Source organism: Dermacentor silvarum, chromosome 4 (genome assembly GCF_013339745.2).
Source record: "Dermacentor silvarum isolate Dsil-2018 chromosome 4, BIME_Dsil_1.4, whole genome shotgun sequence".
NCBI lineage: Eukaryota > Metazoa > Arthropoda > Arachnida > Ixodida > Ixodidae > Dermacentor > Dermacentor silvarum.
In genome coordinates this window covers 20,010,974-20,030,809 of record NC_051157.2, presented here as the reverse complement: position 1 = coordinate 20,030,809, position 19,836 = coordinate 20,010,974, and the positions used below count along the sequence as shown (strand labels likewise).

The 19,836-nt window shown below is 42.5% G+C and overlaps 1 protein-coding gene across 1 annotated transcript in view; it reads left to right on the top strand.

Annotated features, from left to right (window-relative positions):
• LOC119449588 (uncharacterized) overlaps positions 1-19,057 on the top strand; it is a 378,080-nt gene extending 359,023 nt beyond the window's left edge. Inside the window, 9 exon segments of the mRNA XM_049665319.1 lie at positions 1,152-1,298; positions 3,289-3,336; positions 3,518-3,598; positions 4,508-4,591; positions 8,286-8,359; positions 10,450-10,633; positions 11,968-12,039; positions 16,726-16,831; positions 18,884-19,057. Coding sequence (XP_049521276.1) covers positions 1,152-1,298; positions 3,289-3,336; positions 3,518-3,598; positions 4,508-4,591; positions 8,286-8,359; positions 10,450-10,633; positions 11,968-12,039; positions 16,726-16,824 — 789 coding nt within the window. The 3' untranslated portion in view covers positions 16,825-16,831; positions 18,884-19,057.
• The last annotated feature ends 779 nt before the right edge of the window (positions 19,058-19,836 follow it).

Genomic DNA, 19,836 nt, shown 5'->3' with positions numbered 1-19,836 from the left:
ATTAGAGACTCCCCCGGGACATTCAAGTACTTGCCCAATGATGAAGGCACTCCTCATTTAAATTCGTTCACTAGTACTCAACAACTCGTTATAAAAACATCATTGTATTGCATTATAAGATGAAATAAAATGCAACTTGTCCAACGCTATTTCATTTTTATATAAAAAAGAACACATTGACATTACCTTTGACAACAGCTCGGGTGGTCGGAAGATTTCGTTTTCGCTTGACTCCGCTCCGCCCGCACTTTCACGTTTCAGTAGTTTCGTTATCGCGTAGTGCTGCGCTGGTTTTGCTGGCTCGCGAAACTCACACACTGTAACTAGCAGAGAATTCCACTTCCATGTGATGTCGCGGGCGTGCCCGAATGGTCCACGCCCCTTGACCAAAAGCAGCTGCAGCGGCAAATCCACTGCTCTGTCTTGGCTGTATTTGCGTTTTGTGCATGAAACCGCACCGCCGTCTATCTGGCACCATTTTACTCACCGACGGCAGCAAAGAGTGGTGATGGCATATGCAACATCACCACTCCCCTATTGGGTGGCGGGAGATTTGAATTGCGATAAAGGTATTCGAACCCTTCAGATACAATTTTCTCATAAACTAAGTCTTTTCCTTGAGTCTTTTCCTGGGACAAAAAAAGCATTGCATGGTTTCTGGAACGGTATTTTAACAGTCCATGTCAACTTAGTATTTGCCTTTAGTGTCCCTTTAGGCATAGCATATTGAAGGCCACTTAGCAACTTGGAACACTAATGGAAGCCAGACTTGGAAGCCAGAGTAACACTAACAAGAAAGTGTTACTCTGGCTACCTCATGAAGATGTGCTTGCCATCTGCACTCACAACTACACAGATAGGCTGGTGTAAGCGTTTGAAGGAGCAAATAGCATGGTTTGCAGTGTGTGTAGAGTTGCCAGTTAAGTGTTTCTCCTTGCATGTTACAGTGCACTTTATTCAAAAAAGCATACTCGTCTCTGTTGGATGAACTTTGTACTTATTCTCTATGAGGACAGGATTCCTTTAAAAAAAATGTCTTGCCAGTCTTGCTTTAGTTGTCCTTTAATGATGTGTTTGAATGCACATTGAACATTGTGTGTTGCTTTTGAGCAACATCCAACTCCATTTTCCATGTTTCGGTGATTCTCTAGGAAACCCTGTCAGACTCCACTTTTGACAAGAACATTTCGAGGCCTCTGGCGGCAGTCACAGCGCGCAAAAGGGCCAAGCCACTGTGCAGCTCTGCTAGCCAACCTCCTCAGCTTTCCCCAATGTCCACTGCTTCCATGGAGAGAACTGTGAGTGGGTCTGGCAGCGTGATTGCATTCTGTTTTCTCGTCTTGCTGCTGTTATAGTTATCTCCACTGGACCTACACATACTTGTACTTCATTCATCAGAACATGTTCTTTAAATGGACACACAAGTGAAACACTGAATGAGTTTAGATTGGTTAAGTATTCTTGAAGAACTCTACTTTCGTTTATATTGCGGTAGTAGTTTAGCCATTAGAAAAGAAAATGACACCCAGTCTCATTTTTAAATTTTACCCCGAAGCCCCCTGTCCCAGTATGTTAGTGTGACATCATGGTTCACAAAATATTGTTTCATATTCTGGCCATTGTTTTTCAGTAAATGTTCTTGAAACTTCCAGGGGTGTGCGAATAGGGATTTTTGAGACCGAATTGAATATGAATCAAATAGTGTCAGAAACGAATTGAATCGAATATCGAGTAGTTTTTGAATAATGAACAGCCGTTATCACAAATAATATCACACAATGTTCACATCCTAGTATTCTTAAAGTTAACAAGTTTCTGTCATTACATAGTGTGTTATAAAGCGTTGTTTATTAAAAGTACAAATGGAGCTTTAGGAGCAAACAGTAGTTTCTTCGCATGCACGGGACTCTTTAGAAAGCGCGAATGATCACTGCCTGTAAAGAATGATCAATGCCTGTAATGTATGGCAACCTATGCAACGTAGCTTGCTCCATTACACAAGTTCTCATGTTTTATGTCTATACTATGCCCGCTGGGGTGAAAGCTTACCGTACTTTTGCTCCAATTCAATGTTTAATTGGGCACAGTTCTCATTATGATATAGTCGAAAAGTATTTGAAAGATATCAGCATTTACTAGTGACTATTTAATTCGAAGCTCGAATTGAATAGGAGGACACTATTCGATTCTTTATTTGAAAGTTTTGAATATTCACACACCCCTAGAAATGTCCTAAGTTTGGTCCATGGCTCTTTTACAATGCAGTGTAGCTCAATTTTGCTGCCAAAATTTAACTGCGCCCGAGCAGATGTCGTCAAAATCTATGCCGGCGCATCAAAGAATTTCTAGGCGGCGTCGCCACCCATCCTTTTTTTTTTTCTCGCTTACCAATTGTCTGCTCGCAGTAAGAGTGGCTCTCTTGCTATTCTGGAATGGTAATTTATTAACACAGCTCAAATCTTTAGCGTCCCTTTAAGCCCATCGCAATGTCTTAATAGCAATAATGTTTTGCTGCTGATCATGAGGTCATGGGTTCAATTCCCGGCGACCATGGCCACATTCTGATAAAGGTGGAATGCAAAAATGCTAAAGTACCAAGTATTGAGTCCGCTTAAAAGAACCCCATGTGGTCAAAATTAATCTGGAGCTCAACACTACAAGGTTTTTTACAGCCACTGTGTTAGCTTGGGATATAAACACTATAAATTATCGTCGTTATCACATAATATATAACCATTTCTTTTTTTTTTTTTTTTGCACCTATCACCATTATTATCAGAACCAGTCATCATCAACTTTATTGCGTGGTGAGGACATCTCCCACTGCTCTGCATTATCTTTTAACCTTTACTCATTCTGGCTTACTGATGCCCCTAATATGTTTTCATAACAATGTCCTAATTGTTCTTTGGCATTATGCTGTTTGCATGCAACCTGCTTAGTAGTATATTAATTTGTAGTTAGTTGCAGCTAAACAGAAATTGTCATGACAGGCATGCTAAAGCAAAAGAGTGAAGCAGTTTACTTGAAACTTGAATGCTTCTCATGGTTGCATAGTTTCAAGCATTCTGCATCGCGATTTTGTAGTGATGCCTTCCACTTGATTCCATGCCCAATGGGATCAGTTCACCTTTCACGGTGAACTGATACCATTGATAACATGGGCAGAGCATTGCTCTGACCACTGATGAAGCGGAAAAAGGAGTAGCATCAGAAAAGGCATCGCTACAAAATTGGGGCCCTTTGGTGAAAGCTCTGTATACACATGGCCATCATGCTTTTTTTCAGGCTCCTGCTGAGCAAATGGTAGCAGAGCGGGACTGCGGCTCCAGTGAGGTTCGTACAATTCTCCATATTGCATAGTCCTCACTTGCTAAAAAAAAATTCAGTGCTGTCATTAGCACTCTGGTACACTCCTTTCAGAACTATCATTATTTTGACAGTTCTGACTGGCTGTATTACTTGATGGACATCCCATGTGCATGATGTACAGGTTCATTTGCATTCTTGCCTCTAGGATCAAGCAGCTTCTGCCAGACCAATAGAGCCTGTGTTTGAGCAGACTTGGCCTGAGAAAGACACAACAGTTTCAGCTCCGGTAAGTGTTCAACAGCACTGTTTTTCACCCCTTTGTAAATATACTGATACCTGTGATCAATTTGTGCGTCTATCAACATTTTTTATGAATTCTGTGCGTACACCTTGTTAAAGGTGTACGAACAGAACTGTTTTTTTTTTTGTGTGTGTGTGTGTGAATTGTGTGTTTTTTTGTTTTTTTTTATTATCCTCTGTTAACGATCGGCCGACGCTGTTGACAACATGGGCAAAGCGCTGTTTAGACCACTGATGAAGCATGAAAAGGAATAAGATTAGAATACAATCATTACCTTATTTGGGCCCTGACCTCTACAGCAGATGCGTGCTGTCCTACAGCGCAGCACTGCACTCCAGTCTAAAAGCTAGCTAAACATGCTGGGATGTGGGTAGGTGCATGATGCAATCGTATCCAGAACTATGTCCATCTGGATCTGTGTTATACCTACTGCAGGTTCATGGGGCTTGCATGAGCATATGGCTGCCACTGCTCTTTGCTACAGGCAGCTCAGCCATGCCATCGCTTCGAGCATGGAAACTGGATTCTCAGGCTGCGATAAATCTCTTGGTGTGCTGCTCATGATTTTTTGTTGTTTGCAGAGCTTCAGGGTTATAGTTTCTTTCGCACTTTTGTATCTCTCAATTTTTTTTTTTTTACAATGTTGTTTCTTTGCTGGAAAATTAGGTTTACATTACCTTGAAAACTTTGCTGGAGTGAAAAGGCCATCTGGCATTTTCTTTTTTTTTTCTTTTTTTTTGTAGAGCTCTTTCTGTATCGCCCTCGGTGGGTTGTTGTTCGGAGAATTGAAAACCATTCCTTGTAGCAAAAACTGCGTTGTAGTGGTATTCAGCTGTGTATTTCGCTGAGTATGACTTGTAATATTGTCACCTATATTTACTGCTTCTTTATCAGGCGGCAGAGCTGCCTCAGCCTGGTGGTGAAGGCCCTGTTGGAGAGTCATTGCCAGGACTGGACAACATGCTCATGCTTGCAGAAGTCAGTGCATTCATTGATTTATCTGTTAGGTACCTAACGATTCAACTGACACAGAATGAGCCTACTCTTGCCTGACATATCCTAAGAGCAGATTTTACCTAACTTGACTCAAGTTAGGCAAGAGTAGGGTTGCCAGAAAAGATAATCCCTTTCCTTATTCCCTGGGGTAAATCCACCATGTGCATGCTTCTTAATCTATCCATGACCAATTCTGTCAACTTTGAATTGTCTGATATTCAACACACTAAGTTGAAAAAAAAAATGAGCCATTTCTTATAAAAATATGAGTAGCTGTTGGGATTTTCAAGCACAGTTGGAATAACTCATTGTAAATTAATAGAAGTCTTATATGTATAAACTGCATGTATTTTATTATTCTCCATATGTGTGCATGCAAAATATGCATATTATTGCTCTACAGAGATTACCATCAGTAACAGCTACATACACTGTTGCAAGGAAAGGGGACTGTTTGTCTAGGCTCAAACTCTGGTTGCTTGAACTCAAAGCACTTCAGCAACCTCTGCCTTGCAGAACCACTGTGAAGACTATAGTTTCAGCATGACCTGATGTCGTGCACATCACAGCCAAGAGCACAGAAAAGAAAAATTATGAACGAGTGGTCATAAAAAATTCTTACTTTAGCTGTTCATGACATTTTGTTGTTTGTCCCTCATTAGTGCATGCTCACTTGTGCATAGTCAAAGTTAACAATGAAGCCAAGCCCTTGTCAACCTTGTGCTGCTGCCACCATCGTATTTTGTTTCACCTGTATGAATTCTAGGTCTGTGCACAAGCTTAGTTACAGAATATATTGTGTTTGATCTAAGGCTGCCTTTCTTCTGATCTTAAGCTTTTTCTTTTTTTTAATCTTTAGTCTATGGGTTAAGATAAAGAGAGTCTACACAATTATGTACATGACTTGTTTTTGCCAATTCTTTCCCATAGTGGCAAGGGAAAAAAACACGGAAATTAAAGGCCACCTGCAACGAAATTTCACTTGGGCTAAATTGCCTATAGATGCTTAGCATATGCTATCAGTGGAATCTTGGCAAAACTACAGGGCTGGTAATTGCCTAATTTTCTTATTAGCAGCCTTTAAATAGCGCCTAAGCAGACAACGTGTGCACCTGGCGGTTAGCGGTAGCGATGCGGATATGGCGAAAGTTTCAGAACCATACACGACTGCTGGTGTCTCATTTGCGCCTAGGCGCCCAAGGGCGTCGCTCGCTCAACATTTGAAAGTTGATGGGTGTTTCTCTTGGCGTGTTTTCTCGTTGCGCACTAATTTGAGCTGTTGCAGGAATGCCTATGCATTATGAGGCCATTGGGTGCCCCAAGTACTCGAACATGAGCAATGGCTGTGCAGTACAAAATGCTGCGTAGAGGAAGTCCGAATACATCTTTTCTGTCCCAGCTTTCACAGTGCAAGCGTGCACCATGCCGCAGCAGGCAAGTGTGGCGCGGACCAGCTAATGTGACAAAGCATGTAAACTACACTTGACAAAGTTGCACAAGCTACATTTCACGAGCACAGTCACTTACCCGTGCAAGATCTGCTTGCCAAACACTTTCTCAGGATGAATATAAGTACTATAAGCCATGTTGGCGCACGAAAAGCAAAGTTAAGTTGTATTCAGCAGCAATCTTCTCAAGCGATAATTTCTGGTAGTGCATCATCATTGAGACATCTCGTGCGTCTCTGCATCGGTCGCATCGAAGTAGACGAATGGAAGCCTTTCTGACACAGCAACAGAAACACTCAGTAGGAACTGCATGCTGCACTTGTCACAAAGGAGAATGCAACACGGCAGCCATGGTGTAGAGCGGCAGCAAGCCATGCAGGAATGCGATGCCGCCAGAGAGAAATGGATAGAACTTTACCACTGACATAGCCCGGCCTGTCCAGCCGTGACTTCATGGCTTACGCGCACTTTGCACTGAGCCCATGACTGGGCTAGAGGGCAAGCACCTCAAGCCTGGCTGTGCATACTGCTGGTCAGCCAAGATAGCACGTGATGCACTCTACTTGAGTGGCTCTAGTGCAAGATAGGACATCTTATATTCCCGTGCCAGCCACGCTAGACTGTAGAGGGTACAATTTTTGCTAACGTAGCGTAACTGCGTCACACGTGAAATTGTATCTGCGTTGCACCGGATTATACCTGAGCCTTTAACTTGGTCACCCCAATACGCTCTTCTTCTCCAAACGGAGACAACACATCAAGGCTCTTGTTGTTAAACGTAGACAATCAGATACCAAAACCTGCTTGACTCAGAGAATACTTCGTATTAAATGAACATCGCGGGTGCACAAAGGCATGGGCACAGCGCACGAAGCAGCTAGCTGAGTACATATACTAACTCTGTGGCTAGCCGACATGCAAGACCTGTTCGCTGATACATGGGAACGGTATACAAGCAAGGGAAGCAGAAGACCCGGGCGCTGGTTCTCCACAGTCTAAATACTAGTATGTCACTTCCGGCAAGTGGTAATGGCAGCACTTTTTTCAGTTTCGGTATGAAAAACATCTATTTTTGCAAGCGTTTTGCAAGGCACCCACTCGAATTGCCAGCGTCAAATTTTTCGCAGAGGCTACTGTACTATGTCTAAATTATCTGAAACGTGGCTTTTTACACGGTCCAGAATTTTGTTGAAGTTAAAAAAAAAATATGGGGTTTTACGTGCCAAAACCACGATCTGATTATGAGGCACGTCGCAGTGGGGGACTCCGGAATAATTTCGACCACCTAGGATTCTTTAACGTGCACCTAAATCTAAGTACACAGGTGTTTTTGCATTTCGCCCCCATCGAAATGCGGCTGCTGTGGCCGGGATTCGATCCCGTGACCTCGTGCTCGGCAGCCCAACACCATAGCCACTGAGCAACCATGGCGGGTTTTGTTGAAGTTGGCTTTTAAGCTAACACTCAATATAACCTGCTTACCCTGTGTGACTCCATTTCATTTGAGTCTGCAGTGTATACTGCTGCACATAATCACTTTACTGAAAACACTGTAATGTTTGACAGGATGTTTGACATACCGCATTCCATCAGTTATTGCAAAGGAATGGTTTTTTTTTTTTTTCGCGTAAAGCTTGTAGCCAATAATTAATGCATCTGCTTTGATCCGATGATCAGCTGATTTTTATTTAAAAGAGCTGATTCACCATTCACTAAATCAATATCTAATTCTCTAATTGGGAGGACTCTTGACAAAATGCACAAAGGATCATCCTACCACTTTGACTTTGTTTCGAAGGAGTCTGCAGTGCCTTGGAATAAAATTATGTAATTTTAATATAATTATTAACAGTCCATCATAATTAGTGACTGAAGGAGATATTCATCTTAATCTACGTTTGTAGGTCTTGTTACTCAGTGACTATATATATATTTCACAGCATTGAGTATTGTCTTAGTCTTTGTGCCACCATGTAGTACTACAGTAGACTTCCGTTAGTTCGACCCCAACAAGACCGACGAAATTGAACAAATTATTCAGCGGGCCTGAATAAACAAAATGCAGAAAAAAAGCCAAAACACACCGCTGATTCATTTGGCAGTATTTTTCCCAGGACCTTCGACCAAGATTGAATTAACTGAAAAATCAAATTAACCATAGTCGAATTAACGCAATTCTACTGTATTGTCGAAGTGAAAGCTCTAATTGACTTCTATCACATTTTCAGGCCCATGCACTGCGTGGTGTGAACCAAGATGTGCAGCAGGCTATGTACAACATTGAACTGGCTTTTCTGCAACAGTGAGTGACACATATTATTCAAAAGTACTTGCACAAACTCCACACTTGCAACACCTTAGGTGACTTTGTGGTCACAGGGTGCATTTTCATGATGTGTGAAATCTCTCATTCCCACAAAACTGAACCCAATCTTTATAGCACTCTCATCAACATTTATTCAGTTGACGCGCACTGAATGTGGTTCATGAAACAAAGCCTGAGTGCATTTGGCAGAGGCATAAGTGAAAACTTGAGTGTTATAATGGAGAAGTTAGAAAGTTGGCCTGAATTGAAGTTTTGACCAGCTTCTCAGCATTGAAAACTCAACTACTCAGCAGGTGAAACAAGGGAAATATAAGATTTGTTACACCAGTGTACATTGTAGGTGGAACAGGTCCCTGTGATTGGCTAAGTGAACTCTAGCCTGCTGGTTTTGATCAATCTAAAATTCCCCATGTTTACCAAGTTTTGCTGGATCTAGCTTAACTCTTTCAGTGTTACTGACGTACCGGTATGTTTCTGCATTTCTGTCCCACCGTGTTCCTTTTGACATTTCTTTTGTCTGATAGGAATGTGAGGACCACACCAAGAGAGCATTTGCCATTATCTGCACCATTTACTCATTTCTGCACAACCAAAAATAAACCATTGCGTCCGTTTTATAATATCCGAGAAAAAGCCTGATGCTGGAGGTTCGTCACCTCCAAAAAAATGCAACACTGAAAGGGTTAAATCTGGTAAGATTTTGGTGCCACAAATGTCGTAAAAACATTTGGAAAAGATGTTAAGCTAATGGTAGTTTCCATAATTAGCGAGAGCTATAGCGCAAAGGAAAGGATGAGTACACAATGTGACAGACGACAACAAGCACTGTCATGTTGTGTACTCGTCCTTTGCTTAGTGGTATAGCTCTTGCTAATTACGACATACCAACTAGCCCAAACCGCTACCCTTTTAAGGTAGTGTCCAGTTCTTCTTGATGTCAAGGTGTTTGGAACTGCCAACACTGGAGTATACAAATTATAAATGGCCATGCAAATCATTTTATGGCCTTGCCTCCAATAGATCTTTTCGCAGGATGCTGATAGTAGCTCTGGATAATTGATTTTGAAATTTATTTTTCACTGTTTTTAAGTAGTTTACTGTTCATTTTAAATTGGGAAAAAGTGATATGTTATGAATACTGGTGTGTTCTAAATGTCCATAGACTGGTTTAGGGAACAGTACATAGGAGCATTATTTGATGCAGAATTATTTAAAACATTCCACATTATTAAACCACACGTACACACACACACAAAGAGAGAGAGACAGACAGAGACAGGAAGTGGCATGTCATTTCACAGGACGCTGTCTCTACTGAGACGTCTAGTGCCCATGCTGGAGCATTGTTTTGTTCTTTCAAATTCTTTTAGTGAGTTTGTTCAGTCCCCTGGGCCTGCTGTGCTGTAGTTCTACCCAGCAGCCAACTACAGTAAAACCTCAACAGTTCGAAGGCCGCCGGACCACGAAAATTGTTCGAATGAAGCAGATTTTCGAATTGAACCAAAATGAAGAAAAAAAATTTTTAAAGAAGCAAGGGCACACTGCACTACTCACATTACATTGTGTCTATCTTGGAGTGCTCTGTTAAATTGTGTAGTGAAGGAACGAAGCCCACTATCATTGTAATGGTGCCCTGTTCATGCCTGAAAATGTGCCTTTCACTTGTACATGCAGTAGAACGGGACAACCTAAATTACTGGAATGTTTGAGCTACAGCTAAGTGACTACATGCACCCCCACCCCACACCTGAAGGGTAACCTATTCTGTGTGACTTAATTTTAACAACGTTCTACTGCAGGCAAAATCTGCAAGTGTTCTTCTCCACATGTCTCATCTGACTACTTAACCAAGATGGCAGACTTCAATCTAGAATCGTAAATAACTCATCAGCGTGCAGGATGATGCAACCGTCCCTGTCACGCTCCTTTCCTCGCACCATCCCAGCTTGAAAAATGCACTTTCAGCTCTAGCAGTCCAACTAGTCGGAGGGGTTGACCGTTTTGGTTAGAGCAGGTGAGGCACACAGGAAAGCCTGCTTCAGAAATTGGCGTATCGTCCACTGCAGGGGCCTTGCACCTGGCGGTGAGCAACAGGGAGAGGAAGCAGAAGACGACGAAGATCGTGAGCTGGAAACTGAGCCCGAGGCTGAGGGAACCCAAGATTTGGCCGAAGCAGACCAGTCGCCCGCTGCTGAACAAGATGCCGCAGACCAGCAGCCTGAAGATGTGGCAGCACCAGCATTGTTGGGGGTAAGTTGTGCCACTTTGTGTGGTTTTGCTTGCTGAAGCAGCCGTAGGGTTAGTGATGGAGACAACATGTATGAAAGATACAGGGTGACCCAGTTGCAAAAGAGTTCAGAACCGGTGAAGTACGTCCTGTGTCGAAAAACCTAAACTTTATCTGTGAGAATGAATCAATGTAAAACGTATTGCTTACCACATTTACAGTAGATGCCCTTTAGGAAAAACATAAGAAAATCTTAAAAATTTGTTTGTGTTAAACAGTTCACTGAATATTTGGTAACTAAACAAAAGTCCCTGAACTGTTTAGGCTATCAGACAATTTATTTAACAGAGTTCATCTTGAAGCTTATCCGCTGTACAGTCGAACTCACTTATAACAATATTTAAGTGCCAAGAAAATTCCATTCCTACAACCGATATTTGTGTTAACTGGGTTGCACAGAAAAAAAATCAAAGAGGGGACTGACATTAAACATTTTAATTTGTCTGAAAGTACAGTTGAACCTACTTATATTCGAATGTAACAATGAGCAGCCACGGCACCGTTAATGTTTGTGTGTGTTCTGTGGTAAAATAAGCCTCCCTACTAAATGTTCCCACGGCGGATTATTGGTGATAACAATTGAATCTGGCTACTGGGTGTCTGCACTGAAAGGAAAAAGAATGCAACATCCTGGAAATCTCGTCGTAGTCACTAAAATCGGAAGTAGTGGCGTCTACGTAAACATCCAAAATCAAATTTGAACTGCGAGCCACAGTGACATTCAGTAGGCAGAGCGTTGTAGGCCCTCTCCGCCATAGCCTTCCTAGTGCAAGGCATTCAAGAAGAAGCGGAAGCATCTCGCTGGGTATCAAAGGCATCTTTGCTTATCATCAAGTCCGCTTCTGCTGAAAGCATTCAGTAAGAGAGATCAATCTACCATCATTCTCACGACGACCTATTTGTGAATAAACACGGTATGTCAAACTCAATATTTTATGTGTTGAAAATGATGTGCCTGCTGCTGTTACTAAAGTCTACACGTGTTTGTTCCTTGCAGCATCGTTGACCGTATCATAAGCAAAGTGCAAAAATGTATTGCACCCTTAACAACATGCTTAGCATTGTCCTCGATGTTCCAGCTCAAGTTAGAGAATGATGCACACTTTAACTCGTGAAATGGGCAGGCTGCTATGGCTGCAGGCTAGGAGGTCAATAATTTGCGACACTGTCTTTTGTTTCGTTCTTTCTTTATTAGCACATCACACTAAGGCACTTGTTTCTGTGTTAATGATTGTACTCACGTCTTCACATTTTATGAAATTGTAGTCTCACTGCTGTCTTTTGTGCACCCATGCAGGCTGTTGGTGGAGCTGAAGGTGGTGTGGCAGAACAGCCTACTGATGATACTGCTTCAAGGCAGGCAGCATCCGTAAGCATATTGCTCCCTTTCCAGTTACAGCATTTGTGCCAAGTACTTTATTTTTATTATTAGTAGTACTCCCCCACCCCCTGCTTTGACGAAAACAATCACTTTGTGGGCCTCCTTTCTCATCCACCATTTCGCTGTCCTGTTGCATCGTTGTGCCATGCAGCTTTTGGGGCCTTGAAACACTTTTTGAGCATAGTAAGTGTTGAAAACCCGGAAGTGGAGCCAAAGTAGAGGACGTCTTGTTTGTTTGACACTTGCAAAAACAACTAAAAAGAATGCGGGCGTGCGTTCGTGCCCATCTTTTGATAGTTTCGATGGCAGTCAAGAAGTCGTCCAGCCGATGAATTTTTCCGCTGACGAGCTGCCAGTAATAGGCTGCTCCTATATGCATGCTTATTTCAGGCTCAGGCGAGACCTGAAATACGGTGACATCAGCCAAACGTAAGTCCTTGCTTTTCACCTTTTCAAGTACATTTGTCTCTGTCAGTGCTGACAAGTTGTTGCATGTTTCTGGAACTTCTATAGCCTCCATTTGAAGTGAGTTTGACTCGTACTCTCCGATAATATTTCCAAGTTGATGAAATGTTTCCAAATCCCAAAGCTGCTCTTCGGCTAACACAGTGTCTTTCAGCGTCCTAGACAACTCTTCCATGATGAAGCTGTGTTAACTACCATCATCAGTTTGCTTCCAGTGCCCTGAGCCCGAACTTGTGCGGTTTGCAGAAGAACTGTGTACTTCAGGAAGTCTGTTGACGAGCTGGAAACAGTTGTCTGCATTTCTGCATTCTTCTGCTTCTAACTTGGGTCGAACATCAATGTTATGTGTTGTCCCTTGCATTTTGCTCAGCCTAATCTCTTCCAGCTTCTGCATCCCTTCGTTATCTGAAATTGTCTAGCGCAGCGGAAGCAGCATCCTAATTTACGTAGTTCCTCTTTTTTCTCGTCTAATGTTAGTTCAGCTGGGCAGATATCCATTGAGTGACCTTTGTCGCCGCATAGTATGCAACTCTCTGGAGTAAGTTTCACGGTTAACATAGATGCAGAACCTTGGAAATGTTCATTATATTGTCGTTTTGCTGTTAAGGCTTGTTGTCTCTTGTTAAAAGTCATCAGTATAGCCTGTTCTAGGCTTCTTACTTCAAGGCTCAAGAAGTCTAGAAGAACAGACATTTCATTAAGTCTGTTACTAGTAAAACTTGTATTTGTCGAAGACAAGATGCGCTGAGTGAAACGGAGTACCATTTCTTGTGGCAGATTCTGTATTATAGCAGTTTTCAGAAGCACTTCATATTCTTCGACGCCGAGGTTATGAAGAGATCTCGCGCGAGTCTGCACTTCTTCATGCAACCTTTGAAGCCCTTTGAAATCTTCATCGGAGCAAACTTGACGTAGTTTTGAAGAGGCTGCGCTGAACGTAGCCTCTTCTAGTTTTGAAGATGGCGCATGTGGTCGTTAACAATCAGCAACTTATGACCGAACCTTTCTTTGAGAAGTTCTATAACTATGCTATAGAACGGCAGAAAACTAGGTGGTGGGATAAAGTTAGGAAATTTGCAGGCGCAAGTTGGGATCGGCTAGCACAACACAGGGGTAATTGGAGATCACAGGGAAAGGCGTTCGTCCTGCAGTGGACATAAATATAGGCTGTTGATGATGGCTGTGCTATAACTCTCATTAGTCGTCGACAGGTCGTTGATGTCACTTTCCGCTTTACCCGTCAGGTAGCTCCAAAGATATTTCAGTTTGTCTATGTCTGTTAGATATCGGTTCTAGTGAATGGTAGACTCAAATTGATCCCAAAATTCTGGCCATTTAATGGGGTCACCGTGAAATTTCAGCACACCAAGCTTAGGTAGCTTAACCTGTGCACGTGCTTGATAAGAGTCATCGTGAGAAGCATGCATAGTTGTTGCTTGGAGCGCGGATAAAATGCGTTCAGCGCGGGGACTTCTTAAGGAGAATAGATTCTTGATACTGTCCGACGCTTTGAAGCTGATCCTCATGTTTATTATCAGTAACCTGCTCTTCTGCTTGTTTATCAAAGTCCATAATAATGATGTCGATATACTGTCAAGAACAGTTTTGCTACTGTGTTCATGACGGTCACTACAGCATGACAATAGTTTCCTTTATTTTAGGTTAAGATGGTTGGTCAGCTCGCCAGTTGGTCTTGGTTCCATCTGCATAGGAGTTGTCATGTCATTGATGATCCTGGTGACCACTGCTCAAGCAGTAGGACATTTCCGTCGTAGTCTTTCCTTGTCATCACGTCAAGAATCGGAAGACTCGTGATGGCGTGGATTGTTCTTTGTTTCTGTTTCAGCATTGTCGCATTGATTACATCAGTCGGTTGTCCTCTTCAGGGAGCTCGCTTCATCGTCAGGGGTGTTCAACTTTAGATCTTATTCTGGTCACGGCACCATACTGTCGAAAACCACCAAGTGGAGCCGAAGTAAAGAACGTCATGTTTATTTGACTCTTGCAAAAACAACTAAAAAGGATGCGGGCGTGTCCACGCTCGCTTTTAACTTCTTCTTCTCTTCTTTTCCAGAGAATAATATTCAACACTAAGGAAACGTTGCCGATCTGTACAAGAGGCTCCTGTAAACATATGAGCCAAATATTATTGCACTGCATGTAGCAGGAATTTACAATCTTGTGTCGAAAACAGTGAAAAATCGCTTGCTCTTGCTTCCGGAATGTCGTCATGCAGCATCTTCACAAGCACCTGTACCCACCAACATCTATTGGCCGATTTCTTGATTGCGAGAAAATTCCCAGTAATACATAATTGCTAATTTTGAGATAAATAAATGAAATATTTGCATGTCGCCGATCTCATAAAGACAGAAAAAAAAAATCACAGCGTCTCTTATGTTATCCCTAAGACGACTTGAACGCGAAAGCCCAAGTTCCGATGCATTGAAGACGGACAAACGACGTACAGCCACACTCAGAATATTTCAGGGCACGGAAAATGGGAATAAGTAAAATTTTCTCGCATTTTCACCACAGAGTGTAAAATTTATGTCAGGAAGGGGACGATTGTACGGAGAACAGAAGTATCAACTCTACCTTTCAGTTGAAGGACCTATGCCTTGGCTGCGAGGAAATTTAGGTTTAACTCGGATCCCGTGTTCCGAAAAGATTTAGGTGAGGGGGTACACGTCCCCCTTAATTCGCTTACTCGTCCTTTTAATTCGTTTGCTCGTCCTCTTAATTCGCTTACTCATCCTCGTAATTTGTTTACTCATCTTCGTAATTCGCTTAGTCCCCCTTAATTTGCTTAGTCATCCCTCTTAATTCCAAAGGTTGAGGGTTCGACTCCCACCCAAGGTCGGGGGTTCGAGTGTTATTGTTATCTTAATTAACTGTGCCCTAAATAACTTGGCTTTTATTAGCACCAAAGATGGTGGGTTCAACTCCCACCAACGGTCTAAGGTTCAACTCCCACCAATGGTTATGGGCTCGACTCCCACTAAAGGTTGTGGGTTCGAGTGCCTTAACTCAATCTTAATTAACTCTGCTGTTATTAACACCAAAGGTCATGGGTTCGACTCCCACCAAAGGTCGAGAGTCCATAGCCTTAATTCACTTCAAAGGTCGTGGGTTCAACTCCCGCCAATAGTCGAGGGTTCGTAGCCTTTTTGTGCCTTTCGTGTCGCCGACGCGTTTTTTCTCAAAGTCGACTGATTGACAAGACATATAAGGCTTTCACCTTAATAATTTCATTGTTGCACTGCCGGTCGGCGCACGGTAGTTGCGCGTAGCTGCGGATGCTGTGTGTGGACTCCAAAATAGCAGTGGCGTGCTGCGGAGTGTAGCTTACCGCTGCCACCATGGGGTGCCATGGGGATCCCTTTGGCCGCCAAAACACTCAACTTTTGGGCAAGGCTTCTCCCCTGTGTAACTTCCAGCACACTGGTGGAGACGAAAAGAGAGAGAAAGCCACATATCGGTGCGATAACTCTACTTATACTCGAAGGGTTTGAAAAATGTTTGCTACATGAGATTTGTGAGACGACGTCCTTTAATAGTGAGGCCATTCTATGATTAGTTAAAAAAGTGCTTTGGGGCTCCTTCAGGTTATTTAAATATTTGAAGACAAGGTAGCTTTATGTGGTATTGTCTTCATTCACAGGTCTAATTATGAGACTTGCCAGATTATAGAACCTTGTTCATCATCAAGAAGCTATGTGTAAAAAGAATTGTCGCAGTTAAATAAGACATTTGTGGCACTCCTTTCACCACTCTAATTAGTGTTTACACATGAGGTACTACGTTGCACTTCAGGCTGTTGTCTATTCGTTGTAGCTGCATCCCTAATTAAGGCGAATTCCAAGTGTTACATTGAATGGCTACTAGTACTACAAGTAGCAGTCTGAAATGGTAAATACCTGCCACAATTGCTCAGTGGCTGCGGTGCTCTGCTGTTGAGCAATATGTTGTGGGTGTGATTCCCAGCCACAGTGGATGCATTCAAGTATATGAGAATGCAAGAAAGCAAGTTTGCTATGCTTTATATGCACGTTAAGTACATCAGGTGGTTAAAGTTAATCATGAGTCCTTCACTACGTCTCTCATAGCCCGCATTTTGCTTTGGGGCATCGAACACAATTAATCAGTTGATAAAAATTGTGAATGCCACTCTTTTCTGTGTGTTTCCCCTCCTCCTTACTACACCAGGATGCATCAGAAGTCTCCCATGAAGATGCAGTGCCAAGGACGGAATCAGAAGACAACCCTCCTCGCCAGCATGATGGCTCTCAACCCCCACCTAGCTAGTTACGGGGTAGGAAAGCCCTTTTCCATATTAAGTCACTGCCATAGGGGATACGAAATACTGGAAGTAGGCTTTTCCCTCAGTATTGGTTTGCCCTACACAAGATGGCCGACGACCCCACTCATGGCACTATTGAGCTGAGAGTAGTCTAGCAAACAGCGAGGTCATAGTAGTAAGGAAAAGATGGTGGCAAGGATAGCAGCACCAGCTCATGCACTCCTGCTTGATTTCCATTGCTTGGGTGATGTCCACCATCATATGTAGGTTAAACGAGATGTGTGGGGAAGCGCACTTGCAGAACTTCACGTATCTCCTATTCATAAGCACTGTAGTAAACTTTGGCTTGTGTTCTTTGTTTTTTTTTTTTTTTTTTCTTGTCTGCGACTTCAGTGAAGCATTGAAGCCTGTCCAATAGGTGTCTAAATGAAGGCAGATTCTGCTCATTGCACCAGAGGTGTGCCCGCTGGGGACAGGCTGCTTGCCAATAATGACTGTAAAGACTGGAGAAAGCTTGAAGTTGTAACAGTAATGCAGCTTTACATATAGAAATTTACAGGCAGGACATATTTATGGAGAAAGCTTTTGGAACTGGATAACACTGAGAACTTGTGCTACTCGGCAGAGCTGAAGATGCACTTGACCTTAGACCAGAACCCCCAGACAGTCTTTCCAGGCATCGTCAGGCATGCAAGTTTGGCCCACAAGTGACAAACTAGTAACCAATACCAGCCCCACTGAAAGAGGGTTGGTCCAGTTCAGACTTGAGAGGACGTACGATGACAGGGGAATGCCCATCAACACTGACAGTACAGCAAACCCTATCCCACATTCAATAACCAAACACGCGGAAACAACCAAAGGTCAATTCGCCCTGTGCAGTACAAGCCCCACATACACATTAACTAGATGACCCCAATGGCATTACTTATGGTTTTCCCACAAGTGGTGCGGCATCTTTAAACGTGTTTCACGTGTAAGAAACATGCCGTCATTGCAAAGCTGCTGGCTCGCTATACTTCGATCTCTTACTACTATTATTCATGAGTTACAGAGCATCTGTCCCGTCTACAACATTACCTGAAACGACAACAGTGTGCATAGAGTTGCCTCCTGGCTGGTCTTTCACTGGCACGACCAGTATTCCATGGTGCTGGGGTGCTAGTTCGACCCTCACATCAGCACGGCATTTACCAGTTTTCAGGTCCTCCTAAATTCGCACATTATAAGCTGCATTTCAAGCACTCTGTTGAGCATTCATGTTGAGCTCAACAGAGTGCATTCATGTTGAGCCACAAACAAATTTATTCCTAATTTATTAAACTTTTCTGAATGTCTTAGAGAATTAATATTTTGTCATCTGGACTTATACATACTGCTGTGTTTTAGTAGGCTAGTAACATGGCTTATGAATAAATTTGCAGCAGCATCAACATGAACATTTTAAGAGTGTACCAAATTTTATATGAAGCTTTTCAATAAATTTCAGTCATGCAAAGTTTCTACTCAGCATATTGCTACAATGTTTTGTTTTCATTCTATTTTTATTTCTGCTTTTAGTATATCTCACCATGCCCCTCATCCACACCCTTTCTCGGTGCCAGCTCTTTTGCATGGCAAAGGCGGCAACCCTAAATGTGCACCTTTAAATATCTGTATCGCATCATACTGTCAGTGAAAATGCATTGTTGTATGTTTAAAAAGGAAGCTGCATTGTAAATTAAATTGTATTAATATTGTCAACTTATGCACCATATTTGTGTGGAAGCTGCATAATTTTGTCATTTTTCTTTTCGTCATTCTCATGAGCAATGTTACAGATATAAATGGATAATAAGAAATAACAGCAAGATATAGTGATAATATTTAACAGGTCAAGTTCAAGGCATAGGTTCAGCTTGCCAGCTTCCAACTGCTATAAAACAGTGAAAAATTGGTGCCGATGCCACATGTACCTTCCAGTTCCTTGTGAGATAGCAGATTGTTAGGCATGTGAGGTAGTGCTCTAAAATTTAATAAGTTTCAGGTAAACAATTGATGTCTTTGTTTTCCTTTCTCTTGCAGGAACCTGGAGCATTTATAGATCAAAAGCAATCGACTCTATGTTATAGTGATGAGTCATTGAGATCTGGATGTTTAGTTGATATTTTTGTGCAACTTTCTCTCCCATTAAAGTAACAGTATTTTTGCCCATTCAGTGCATGACCAATAAAGTCATCACTTGTTCATACATATTTACTCTGGTGTTCTTTGTGTTGTTCCCAATGGAGGGATTATGGTGTCTCAACTCCTCTGTGTCACTTCATTTTTGAGATCTCTATGGTAATAATTTAATCCTCACTTTTTACAGTCTTTCATTGATACTGATATGGCTATGCTTCACATAAGTTTTGGCCATGTAATAGCAGTTAGTGGTAGACGTGAAACATATGGGGCCTTGCAATTTTTTTATATTGAGGGAGCGTTTTACCAACACTGCAATCGGCACTGTATGACAGAGCATGGTACCAAAATGAGCAAGAGCATTCGCACTACAAATGCGCTGATGGTGACACAAGGCATTCCATACAGGCTGGTTTGCTTCCGCACTGCATCCATGTCTACCTTATCCTATACCTGCCAAGTCTCCCGGATTACCCAGGAGACTCCCGGATTTGGACCATTTCTTTCGGTTGTACGGTTGACAGGAAAATCTCCCGGAAATTGTAGTTGTGTCCCGTTTCTATCCGCGTCTTTGTCAGGCCACATAGGCAAATGGAATCCAATCCAATCCAGTTGGAAGTTAATCGCGCAAAACATTAAGAAGTAGGGAAACCCTATACATGCGCTATTTCGTTAACCGCAGAGCCGCTCCTTACGCTGACCGGGTTGTTGGGTGCCCTAGTGGCCCTAATCTCATTAAGCTAGCGAGCGAATGCCCAGCAACACTAGAGTCTCCATTGTTCTCAACGTCAGCCGCTCTGGCAGGCTTACGGTCAGTCATGGCTTTAAAAGCAAGGAGTGCTAGTGCGAAAAGT